Source organism: Podarcis raffonei, chromosome 2 (genome assembly GCF_027172205.1).
Source record: "Podarcis raffonei isolate rPodRaf1 chromosome 2, rPodRaf1.pri, whole genome shotgun sequence".
Lineage (NCBI taxonomy): Eukaryota > Metazoa > Chordata > Lepidosauria > Squamata > Lacertidae > Podarcis > Podarcis raffonei.
This window is the reverse complement of record NC_070603.1, coordinates 5,099,565-5,112,004: the sequence shown is the minus strand read 5'-3', so window position 1 is coordinate 5,112,004 and position 12,440 is coordinate 5,099,565. Positions and strand designations below refer to the sequence as shown.

At 45.2% G+C, this 12,440-nt stretch overlaps 1 protein-coding gene across 3 annotated transcripts in view; it reads right to left on the bottom strand.

The window, feature by feature from the left end:
* The window catches only part of OS9 (OS9 endoplasmic reticulum lectin), a 38,380-nt gene that overhangs the window by 18,019 nt on the left and 7,921 nt on the right, over positions 1 to 12,440 (bottom strand). For all 3 annotated transcript variants that reach the window (XM_053371007.1, XM_053371016.1, XM_053371026.1), the window contains exons 2-8: positions 7,562 to 7,738; positions 6,988 to 7,051; positions 5,501 to 5,577; positions 4,406 to 4,504; positions 2,873 to 3,074; positions 1,691 to 1,801; positions 547 to 668 (exon numbers count right to left, since the gene is read on the bottom strand). In XM_053371007.1, the coding sequence (XP_053226982.1) occupies positions 547 to 668; positions 1,691 to 1,801; positions 2,873 to 3,074; positions 4,406 to 4,504; positions 5,501 to 5,577; positions 6,988 to 7,051; positions 7,562 to 7,738 (852 nt within the window). The remainder of the gene's footprint in view (positions 1 to 546; positions 669 to 1,690; positions 1,802 to 2,872; positions 3,075 to 4,405; positions 4,505 to 5,500; positions 5,578 to 6,987; positions 7,052 to 7,561; positions 7,739 to 12,440) is intronic.

Here is a 12,440-nt window from a genome sequence, read left to right as displayed (position 1 = left end):
GACTGACAGGGGCTTTTGAGGGTTTGGGAAAGGTGCCTCTCCCAATCTTATCTGGATATGCCGGGGACTGAACCTGCGTGCAAAGCAGATGCTTCACCCCTCCCATAACTATCCTATGCACAAGTAATTCCTGTGTGTGCTTTTAAACGCACTTTGAAGATCTTTTTAGCCAGAAAGGCCTCTTACAGTTAGTTGTGTTTGTGCAGGCTTAAGACAATTAGCAGAGTTTCTTTTTCATTACTTGAATTTTATTGTCTCCCTGTTATGACTGATATGTTGCTGAAGTCAGGATATAAATCTATAAAATAAAATAATTCACTGATAAGTCAAATCTTATAATTCAGGGGATACTTATACGTGCCTCAGCAACATGCCTAAATAAAAAACAAAGAACTCCTGCACTGGTGGTGTCAGAATCAAGAAAAAGGAAAATATACCAGCTTTGAGGGTAAGAATACACACACACACACACACACACACACACACACACGTTAAAAGTATTTGGACAGATACTGGTTATGATCAGGTGTGATGACAGGAGGTTACCTTTGTTTGGTCTGGCATCTGGGCTGTCTTCTCACCTCCCCGCAGCGCTCTCTCCCAGAAATCAGAGTCATCACCTGGGTCGCTTTCAGGAGGAGAAGCAGTTGGAAGAGGCTCTGGGGTCACTGACCAAACAGGCAAAAAAGTTTTTAAGTGGGAGCAAAGTCATTTGGGCTTACCAAGAGCATTTCTACAATTACACTCAGGATAGAGAATACTCTGCACCACACAAATGCAGAATTCAGCACATTGAGAACGGCAATTCCTTTTTACAGGTTTTTAGCTTCCAAAACTGCAAGAGCAGGTACTGCCCACTAAAGAGGTGAAGGTCCTGTTTCATCCCGAACCTTACCCCCCACCCCCACTAATGAAAAAATGGATTACAATATATTTTCTTTTACAATGATGAACAAAATGTTTAAGACAATCTGCTTATATATTTACTTTTCTAAAATGATTTCTAAGCTTGTGCAACTGGAAGACTTTTATGTAAAATTTTGTACAATATCAGATCATTACAATTCCTGAACACTGAAGCAAACCAAGTCCTAAGTTGTACACTGAGAGCACAACTCTCAAATGCAAGAAAAAGATGCATTTCTGTCTCTTGTACGGCACTGCCGTTGTCACAAGAGAACAAATGCAGGTTCAATGTCTTCTTTGCAGATAGCTTGCCCATCTGACAGAATTGCACCAATAGACATCTGAAACTGCAGAGTGCCCCTAAGGATGAAGGCACATTGTGTAAGGGTCCTTGCACATTATCCCAACACAAAAATCAGAGGACCAATATGTTTTTTGGCACTGAAGGCCATACAGTGGACCCTTGGGTTACGTTACCTTCGGGTAACGTAACTTTTGGGTTGTGAACATGGCAAAACCCAGAAGTGTATAGAGAAGCGCACATGAGCTCTGTGCACTTCGCACAAGCACAGAAGCGCTCTATTGCGTTGCACGCATGCACAAAATCAGCGCCTCTAGATGCGGACTTTTTGGGGTACATACGGACCCCTGGAACGAATTAAGTTTGTATCCGGATGGTCCACTGTATTTACCGACTTTTAAAAATGGTGACTTGCCTCAGGTTCCATGTGATCACCCCACCCCACGGCTAGATTTCAGTAACATCCTTGCAGGACTGTCTTACCATTGCCATCTGAATCCTGAACGGCAGAGTTGGGGTCTCGCTCGTTCCACAGTCGTGTGTCTAGAGTCTTCAGCTCTTCAGAGATCTCCTCCACTTTGCGCTTTGTGTCAGCTGCAAAAATTTACACAATATACATTAGACGCACAAACACGCCCCTCCCCCAGTATGTCCAGGTAAGAAACAGGTCGTCATCATAGCATCCAATGCAACAAGACAATATTCTCCCAAGCAAGCAGGACTCCTTGGCAGTCAGCGCTCAAATACTTTTTTTTTTTAATTTTTATTGGTTTTTCAACATATAATATAAGACAATACAAACAACAAACACCAACAAACAAATATATAAACATGTATAATTTCATAAATTTTTTCGTATACCCAATTTCAACGACTTCCCCATGCCTCCCTTTTCTGCATCCCTGTTCTAAATTTTTTTCAGCAACCCCTGGTCTGAATTACTTATTAATTCCTTTCTTTAACCCTTTTCTTTCCTTTTGTCCAATCATTTATCGCTGCAAATCTGCTATGCTTTACCCATGACATTTTAACACTCAATAATTTTACAAGAATTTTTAAGATAAAGTTTAAAAGTCAGCGCTCAAATACTACCCTGTTTGCCCTCCCTGTGCTATGCGGCTCTTCTGGCATTTGGAGGGCAAAGTGGGCACCAGAAATAGGAATCCTGAAATCCTGTGCCAAGAAATCTGGCATTCTGCCACCAAGTGACCACATTACACAGGTGAAAATACCTGCATACTTTGTTTTGTGTTGGGAGGTGTAGTGTTCAAAATACAAAATGAGATAAAGTCATCTAGTGCTTTACAGGCTAAGTGGAATTTGAATCCAAGCCAGCACAGTCTTCACTACACCACACTGTCCCCCATGCCTATTCTCTCAGCAACAGAGAAGGCAAATGAGGAAAGGGCATCCTTTACCACCAGCTCTTTATTCTGTTTCTGCTTTGAGGCCGTGATGCACACAATGAGTACTTCACACACCATTCAATCTCCCTGAAAGGAGGGGCTTACGCTTCAAATGCCCTTAAGATACTTCTGTCACACTGCTGTATCCTACATTGCAAGGGCTAAGTTCTAAAAATGCCACAAGTTCAAAGCGAATAGCCCTGGCCTAGAGGGCACTGAAGGGGTCTCCACCTCCTCCCTGACCAGTTGTACTACTTACACACTTGGGCCTTGACATATTCCACATATTCTGCAGGGCTCAGGGCCGGGTGACAGCGGATGGTCTGAGGGGTGGCAGTGGACGGTGGCCGCAGAAATGGGTGGTGGCAGATGCGGGTGGTGTGGATGGTCAGCACGTAGGAGCAGGACTGGGGCTCGTCCACACGGGCAATGTAGTCACCTGAACCTTCCTCACACAGAAACTGCGATTTAGATATAGAAAAATATAGAAAGCTGTTTTATACTGACTCAGATCATAGCGTCCATCTAGCCTAGCGCTTTGTGTTCTATTCCTCTGGTAACCAGCAGCTCTGCAGGACCTCAGGCACCAAACTTTCCTTGCCCTGCTCCTGGAGAGCCTTTAAAGATGGATATGGCCAAGATTTTGCCTGGGACTCCTGCACCCACTGCACATGCTCCACCCACTGAGCTATGGCCCATACCCCCAAGATAGCTTTCCATGAGTTGCCAGGAGTGGGGACAGAAGAGAGGCTAATCTCGCTTTGAAAGGCACATGCATGGAATCCAGGTCTCTCTGCCAGGACGAAGGGGGAAGGTCACATTGGTTAAAGAGAGCATGGGGACTCCGAGTCCCTCCAGATGTGGTTGGACTCCCATCAGCCGCAGTTTGCATAGCCAATGGTCAGGAGTGATGGGAGTTGCATCTAGCAAGATCTGTAGCAGCACAGGTCCCACATCCCTGGGTTGAAGGGTCAGCCCAAATTCAAACAGCAGCAGGATAAATTTATGAGACAATGTCCCTCCATTTCCTTCTGCTTCACAATGTGCACTTCCTAACACTTCCTTGGCGGCTACGTAAAAGCCTAATCTATTTACTTATTGATTATATATATATTTGATACCTCTTATGATTACAAATAAATCTCAAAGCAGTTTACCAAGATAGAAAGAATAAATTCAATAAAATTATTCCAATAAAAAAGTACATTGTGGATTATCACCTGTGGTGTAGGGCAGAAGGATCCAGTGCTAATTGTCAGGGAAAGCCTGAGCAAGCAGGTGAGTTTTCTATGCATGTCAGAAAAACCCTGGCCCTGAGTTGGTCACCTTAAAAGGTGGCTTGGCAGCCAATGATCAGGCATTTGCAAGAGGAAAAATGGGGAACAAACTAACATGCATGACAGCACAAGCAGGAAGCTCTCTATAGCTCTCTCCTCTGCATGAAACACAGGAGGAGAACCCATATTCCAAGCATTCCTAGGCCCAACTTCCAACTCTCGGCTCAGCATCTCTCAAGTCAACTATAGACCAGGGACCCTGTGGCCCTCCAACTCTCATCAGCCCCAGCCAGCACTGTCAATGGCCAGGAATTATGGCAGCTGTAGTCCAGCAGCATCTGGTGGGATACATGGAAAATGTCTGTTCCTGCCCATCACACAGCTGCCTGGCTGCCTGAATGGAGACTTTCACTTGTGCATGAAGGGTTCTAAAGGACAAGAGAGCCATACTACCTTTCCTCGCAGCTGCTGACTCAGGAAACTTCCACACAGTGCAACCAAGTTCCTTTCCTTACCCTGACTTCAGCCTCCCGGGGCTTCCCGTTCAAGTTGCACTTGGATCCGTTGACATAGGTCTGGCTGTGGTAACGCTTCAGCTTGTGCTGCTTGGAAGCCTGTGATGCGGGGAGAGAGAACCAGAAAACACTCAAGGCCTTTGGGGAGGGGGGAGTTTCACTGCTTCGATCCTTTTTATCTCTAATTAGCTGCAAGCTCTATTGAGCAGAAGCTCAAACTGATTTGAGCTGGGCCTAGATGCAAGCAAGAGTTTATTCAGGGACAGCTGCAGACTGTCCTTAGCATACCCTCCCCCAAGCTGGTACTCTCCAAATATTGTTGTACTGCAACTCTCACCGTCCCTTATCATGGGACAGGAAGGCTCCTGAACCAGGGGCTTAATTTGCTTTCCAAGAATTGCCTTACTCTGCTTTTTTAAAATCCTTGTGCATAGCAAGGAGGGACCTCCAGACCTCTTCTCTACTTTCCCCACATCCATTCCTTTTCTTCTACCTGCCTCCCAGCCTCCCTCACTGGCAGCATGGTTGCCACAATCATCCCTGAATAATTTCAAGGTAGTAGAGGCAGCAGTGGCATCTGTCCCTATTTTCCATTGGAGAAGCCTTCCCCAAACTGGAGCCCTTCCAGAGATTCCTGGACTCCAGCACACTATCAGCCCCAGCCAGCACAAAGCAACTTACAAGCAAAATAAACCCACTCCACATACATGCATTAAAACCAAGGAAAAAAAGATACATTAAAAACCTCCCCACCTCTTCTAAAAGGCAAAAACAAAAAGTTAACAACCAAAGGCCTGGTTAAAGAGATATGCTTTTGCTTGTGCCTGAAGTGGCCCAAAGTGACTTACAAATTGGGAGTTTTCATTGCCATTCCCCTCTACTGATTTCAAGAGTGTTTTATCTCAAGGTACACTAAATCTAAGAGCTTCAGGCTGGGGGAAGGGGGAGGAAAGGTCTATTAAGGAAAGCAAGTGAAACATCAGATTTGATTTATGTTCAGCAGTTAGGAGGTTGGAGAGCTACCTAAGCCTTAGGGATGCTCACTCAAGTTTTCCCCCATTGCATGAAGTGATCAAGGGCCTAGGGAACACCCACCTTGGCAGTTTCGTTGTCCCAGTCGAATGCGGACTGGTAGTACCCCAGGTACAGAATGTCACCTTTGATTTCAGACTCTGGGGTGGGGGAAGACACAGGGAAAGATGAAAAGTGTCACTTTGTTAACTGGAAGCTTGGACCTCAGGAGAGAGTAATGATGATGGTGATGATGATAACAACATCTTAGCATGAACCAGAGGCTGAGAAAAGACCTGCTTCAGTTGTGCCGCCACAGTGTAAATTCAAGCTGTGAATCTGGCTACACTGACCACCACACACAAAAGACGCCCTTTCAGTAAAAACAAAATGTTAAATATTCTGGTCTAAGCTAATCACGCCACTAGTTTCCTGACACATATATTTTGTTTGCATAAAATCTGTGATTATAGATTAGGGGCTATCCCAGCTAAGAAACGGAAGGGATTAGTACGAAGTAAAGTTTCAAATCTTCATATTGATGCAAAAAGGGAGAGTGCACCAGACTGAAGAACCCCCACTTCCTTTTGAGAACACAGCCATGCATCCTATCAGTTCAAAGTAGCTGAACAGCCATTCCTGGTTTGCTGACATGAACTGCTTCAGTCATCAGCCTTTGACAGTGTTGGAAGACCCCCACCCTGGCCAAACTCTACAATATGGGGAGACTATGGACCTCTTGTTATAAGACTACTGTAAGAATTAACCATGTATACAGACCTGTGGTTAAGGGTTATTAAAAGGGTGGCACTACACTCACGACACAATTATGGGGACTGTGGTTGATCTTTTCCCACTGCAGATCAGCAAAGTGGGAGGCACTTTGCAGCAGGCAAGTGGCAAGCTGAATCCAGAGATGGAGCACCGGAGGCTCTCAGATACTGCCCTGGTCAGCAGTCATGGGAGTTGTGGTCCAGAGGCACCTGAAGAGCCCAAGGCTCCCCATCCCTGGCTTAACTGTTCACTGATTATTTATTTCTACTCCACCTTTCATGCCAAAGACCTGTCAGGCTGACTAATATTAAAAGGGGGAAAATGAGCATTGTATCCAGAGAAAGTTGAGTGGAACTCTTTTGAATAATAAGACTTGCTTGGCTTTCTTTTCTACCACAACTCCATTTCACCTCCCAGAAGCCATTTCTGAGACTTGGTGGGCCCTCTGGAACAGTGGGTTATTGCAGCAACCCTCCTGCTCCACCAAAGCAAATTGTGCCAATGCATATTGCGGTTGAGAAGCAGGCAAGCATGACTCCCAGACCTGTCTTTGCCACCACCAGCCCACTTCTGCTCTGAGTGAATCATATATTCTTCACTGTTGTGGCATCCGGGGTGGGGAGGTTTAAACCTTCCGTTACAGTGGAGATGAAAAGAACCCAGCCCAATTGGGTAAAGCAAGCAAACATGGTCTTGGGGGTGTGGGGCTTGCAGAAGGCTGGATAGGAGGGTCTGGAGGGTCAGAGGCTCCCCATACCTACTTTGATGGGAGAAGCCAACAAAAGAGAAGAGAGTACCTTCCATGTGGTATTGCTGGATGTGCTTCCCGTAGCAGAACTCGTACGTCCACCAGTCCTTGGTCTGAGAGAAAAGGGAGAAGTTAAAGCCTAGGTGATTTGGCTGAAGCAAAAAATCTTGTTGTAAGAGCCCCATTGCATTATAATTCTCTTGAAGTATTACACCCAAATTAGGCAATGCCTAATCATGCAAATGAGTGGAGTGGACATGGAAGTGTTGAGTTTCACTGAAGTTTTGGTTATAAAAGTGGGGAAAGCTCAAGGACTCAGGAGTGGAGAGAGGGGAGGGGGAGAAAGAGAAAGAAACTCAATGGAGTTTTAATAAGCCTGCAAGATTGAAGTTAGCATTTTAGCTTTGGTTCCTTAAAGGAGGCAGTCCCCATGACAGCAAGAGATTGTTGGCAAAGGAAAAACAAGGATGATTGAGGGTAATCATCCTTGCAAATTTCCCCAGGGACAGGGGGAACAAACTTCACTTGCAGTTCGTTAACAGAGAGCCCAGGGGTGCCTTCCCTGCTTCTCTTCTTGCATCTGGTCCCCCAACATTTAATCCCAACCCTTAGCCCAAAGTTACCTTGGTAAGGCAAGGAGCCACTTCCATGGGCTTCAGCAGTTCTGAGATTCCAAGTCCACTGTAACTCCGTGGGTGTTCCTCTTTTTCCTGGTGGATCTTCACTGCGGCAGCAGGTAGCCGGCACTCGTACATCTGCTTGTATTTGGATGAGATACTCACCACATCAGATGACTTGCTCTGGGAAGATATAAGCAAAGGAGCTGGGTGAGAAGAGATAAATTAGCGTCAGGCAGCAGCCTGACTTCCCCAAAAGGACGAGGGAAGCAGGAGCCCAGGAGATACAAACAGCAAGAACAGAACTGAGGTTTGCCTTTTGGAGAACCAGTCTCCAGACACTTTAAAGTGGTTCTTTGGATCCACCATGTGAGCCTGCTATCTTGGTCAACAAGGCTTCCAGCCACTGGAAACACCACACGGGACAATGGCTAAAGCATGAAAAAGTTTTTTATTTAGCAATTTATTTTTAGGGGAAAAGGCAAAAGTCAGACTTTGCTGTGATGCAACATCTTCCCTTTTAGGGGAGAGTCAGAGCCAGTAGGAAGCACACATTTTGGCTGGCTACTAAACCCAACCTTGCAGACTACTGATTATTATACTGATAATATCACCACAGGGGGAAAGTTCCATTTGGTCTTCCCTTATTCCTGGTACCAAGATAACTTGGTTGGGTATATTTACAAATGCAGTTGGGCTTGCTTTCAAGTAAACCTGCGTAGAATTGAGCTTTTAACCCGTTTCACCACCAGTCCAGTCACTCTAGGCAGAGCGCTGTATATACTCCACATTTATATATACATAATACACGCACCCCCCCCCAAGGTAACCCAAATTCTGCCCACTATATTATATGCAAGTCAAGCAATTTGCATCCATGTACATGTAAGTTAAGGGACGTGGGTAGCGCTGTGGGTTAAACCACAGAGCCTAGGACTTGCCGATCAGAAGGTCGGCGGTGCGAATCCTTGTGACGGGATGAGCTCCCGTTGCTCGGTCCCAGCTCCTGCCAACCTAGCAGTTTGAAAGCACGTCAAAGTGCAAGTAGATAAATAGGTACCGCTGCAGTGGGAAGGTAAACGGCGTTTCCATGCGCTGCTTTGGTTCACCAGAAGCGGCTTAGTCATGCTGGCTGCATGACCCGGAAGCTGTACGCTGACTCCCTTGGCCAATAAAGCGAGATGAGCGTCGCAACCCCAGAGTCGGCCACGGAAACGCCGTGGTCCCTTTACCCTTTACCTTAAAGGTAAGTTACAGGGAGGATCAAGGGAGTACATAGGGCAATGAACCCGCTATCAACTGCTTGGCCCCTTCCCAGCTTCAGCAATTATGCTAGGCATTGCCTACATTTTCCTGCTGATCTTTATATTACTACTGCAGCCTCTACTACAACTATATCCCATCTTTCCTCCTTCCTTTTTATCCTTCCAACAACCCTGTGAGGTAGGTTAAAGCTACGAGGCACTGACTTGCCCAAAGTAACCCAGTAAGCTTCATGGCTGAGTGCGGATTTGAACCCTGGCCTCCTGGGACCTAGTCCAACACTTAATAATTAATACAACACAGCCGCTCTAGCCAGGGGGGTGAGGAAAACTCTTGCCCACAGGCTTCAATGGGCCCAGCAGATGCTCTAACACCACCCACAATTACCTTCTAATCATGCCCACCCCAATGTGACAACAGCACAGTTGTTCACAGAAGGACCAGTAGTTTCTGTGTATGGAAGACGTTCCAGACATCTTGTATTGAAGACCTTGTGTGTATGGAAAACCTTTCTGTTCCTCTCAAATGTAAATATGATCTGAGTAATACACATTTACATAGCAATAACAGCATGTACAGTGGTACCTCGGGTTAAGGACTTAATTCGTTCCGGAGGTCCGTTCTTAACCTGAAACTGTTCTTAACCTGAAGCACCACTTTAGCCTATGGGGCCTCCCGCTGCGCCGCTGCTGCATGATTTCTGTTCTCATCCTGAAGCAAAGTTCTTAACCCGAGGTACTATTTCTGAGTCTGTAACCTGAAGCGTCTGTAACCTGAGATACCACTGTATTCATATTAGCAAAGCAATTATTCACCAGTGTGTCCCTCAACAGTCAAACATACAATCAGCAATGATTACACTACAAACACGCAAAGGGCGGCACCAAGGCAAGGTCACCGTGAGCTCAGCTCCAACTGGCCAGCCAACTGCAACCAAGCCCTCCAGAACATTCGCAGATGTACAAAGTACAATCCAGATTTAGACTGTTGACAGAAAGGGGCTCTTCTTTTTTTGCCTGACAAACTACTTGGCAGAAAGTCAAAACCCTCTCATTCATACAAATCACTCCCTTTTGAAAACTGACGGAGAGACAGGCTCTGTTTTTGCAGTCACATAGGGGCAGAAAAGCATCAGCCACAAAGAACAGCAGTGCAGTATAGCAGGGGTAACTTGTTCCTAACTGGAAGAGCACTGTTACTACACTTGTGTTTCTGGGCATTTCTGACAGATCCAGACCAAAATGTATTTTCCAAAAGCTGAGCTCAGTTTTGGGATGAATTAAATGATGCTCACAGTGGTGAGTACCACACTCGTTTTTCCTTTGCAGAGCCACACTTTTCAGAGTGGTTTAACAATCAATCGCTCTTCACAGGGAACTCCGAGAATTGCAGGTCTTATGAGGGAAATGGGGGTCTCCTAACAACCCTCAGGACCCTTAACGAACTACAGCAACTGCAATTCTTTGGGGGAAGCTGTGAATGTTTAAAGTGGCAGCATAGCACTTTAAATGTATGGTGAATGTGGCCTAAATCAAGGATCATGATTTGTTGCACCAGATAGTAGAGGAACAAAGTGGGAGCTAACTCCATGTTCACAGTAACTATTGATTACTGTGATGTATCAACATGGTCCATTCAATATTGCTCTTTTACTCCCCAATATAAACCAGCACCTCAAACCGCCCACATATTTGGCTGTTGAAATGGAATACTCAGGATGAGACGGTTAAATCTGTAATGATTAAATGGGCACAAGACGTTGGACATAATATCATGTTTGCTGACTGGGAACAGTTGTGGACCACCGGGATTAAATTCACGGCATGTAATGCCTTAAGAGAGAATATTATGAAAATGATGTATAGGTGGTACATGACCCCAGTCAAGCTTGCAAAAATCTATCATTTGCCCGATAATAAATGTTGGAAATGTAAGGAAAATGAAGGTACATTCTTTCACCTTTGGTGGACGTGCCCCAGGATTAAGGCTTTCTGGGAAATGATATATAATGAACTGAAAAAGGTATTTAAATATACCTTCTTGAAGAAACCAGAGGCCTTTCTCTTGGGCATGGTCGGCCAATTGGTGCAAAAGAAGGACAGAACGTTTTTTATGTATGCTACAACAGCAGCAAGAATACTTATTGCAAAGTATTGGAAGACGCAAGATTTACCCACTCTGGAAGAATGGCAGATGAAGCTGATTGACTGTATGGGATTGGCAGAAATGACTGGCAGAATCCGTGACCAGGGAGAAGAGTCGGCAGAAGAAGATTGGAAAAAATTTAAGGACTATTTACAGAAATATTGTAAAATTAAGGAATGTTGAATGATGCTGGATTGAAATTAAGTGGTTTCTAGCTGTAATGGTATAAAGGAATATGAAAAAATGGTTCTTTATAAGTAAAAATTTAAGGTTATAATAACCTAAGATGTTGGATAGAAAATAAGGTGTTTTTATAAGCTGTAATGCTTTGAGATAAGGATTTGCTGAACAAATAATTTGAATTGGACTACAAGAAGGGGAGGTATGAGGAGGTCAGAGAAATATGTTATTGAAAATTAAGTATTGTGAACTATATGTGTTTTTAATTTTTTTGTTTGTTTTTTGTTTGTATAAAAATTGAAAATTTTAATAAATATCTTAAAAAAACAAAACAAACCGCCCACATATTTGTTGTGATTTAGAGCTCTCTTAGGCTGCAGGTGACGCTGTGGTCGAAACCACGGAGCCTAGGGCTTGCCGATCAGAAGGTCGGTGGTTCGAATCCCCACAACGGGGTGAGCTCCTGTTGCTTGGTCCCAGCTCCTGCCCACCTAGCAGTTCAAAAGCACATCAAAGTGCAAGTAGATAAATAGGTACCGCTCCGGCGGGAAGGTAAAGGACGTTTCCGTGCGCTGCTCAGAAGCTGGCCACATGACCCAGAAGCTGTCCGCGGACAAATACCGGCTCCCTCGGCCTATAGAGCGAGATGAGCGCGCAGAGTCGTCCGCGACTGGACCTAACGGTCAGGGGTACCTTTACCTTTAGGCTGCAGTCCTATCCTGTGTATCCGGGGGCAAGTCCAACTGAACTCAGTTGGGCATATTTCTGAGCAGAAATGTATAGGATTTCGTTGTTGGACAGTTCTTGTGAGGGCAGCAATCTACATCTACAAAAAAGCTGGAAAAGTAGCCTCTCAATGTGCCACTGAAATCAAGCTCACTCTATGATAGATTTCAAAATGACATATTTCAAAATGACAGAGTGCTAGAGTCCTGACTAGTCAAGTTGCATGGGATCAATTCCAATCTGTTACCTCCGAGGATGTGGACAGGCTGCTTGGACAAGTGAAACCAACCACCTGTCTCCTTGATTCTTGCCCATCCTGGCTTATAAAAGCTAGCCGGGAAGGACTGGGTGATGGGCTTCGTGGGGTGGTGATTGCTTCTCTCTGTGAGGGAGCCTTCCCAGACCCGCTGAAAGAGGCGGTTATCAAACCACTTCTTAGAAAACCATCTTCAGATGCGGCCCATATATCCAACCATCACCCAGTCTCAAATATTCCATTATTGGGCAAGGTGACTGAGCGAGTGGTTGCTGAACAACTCCAGGCATGCCTGGAAGAAGCGGACCATTTGGA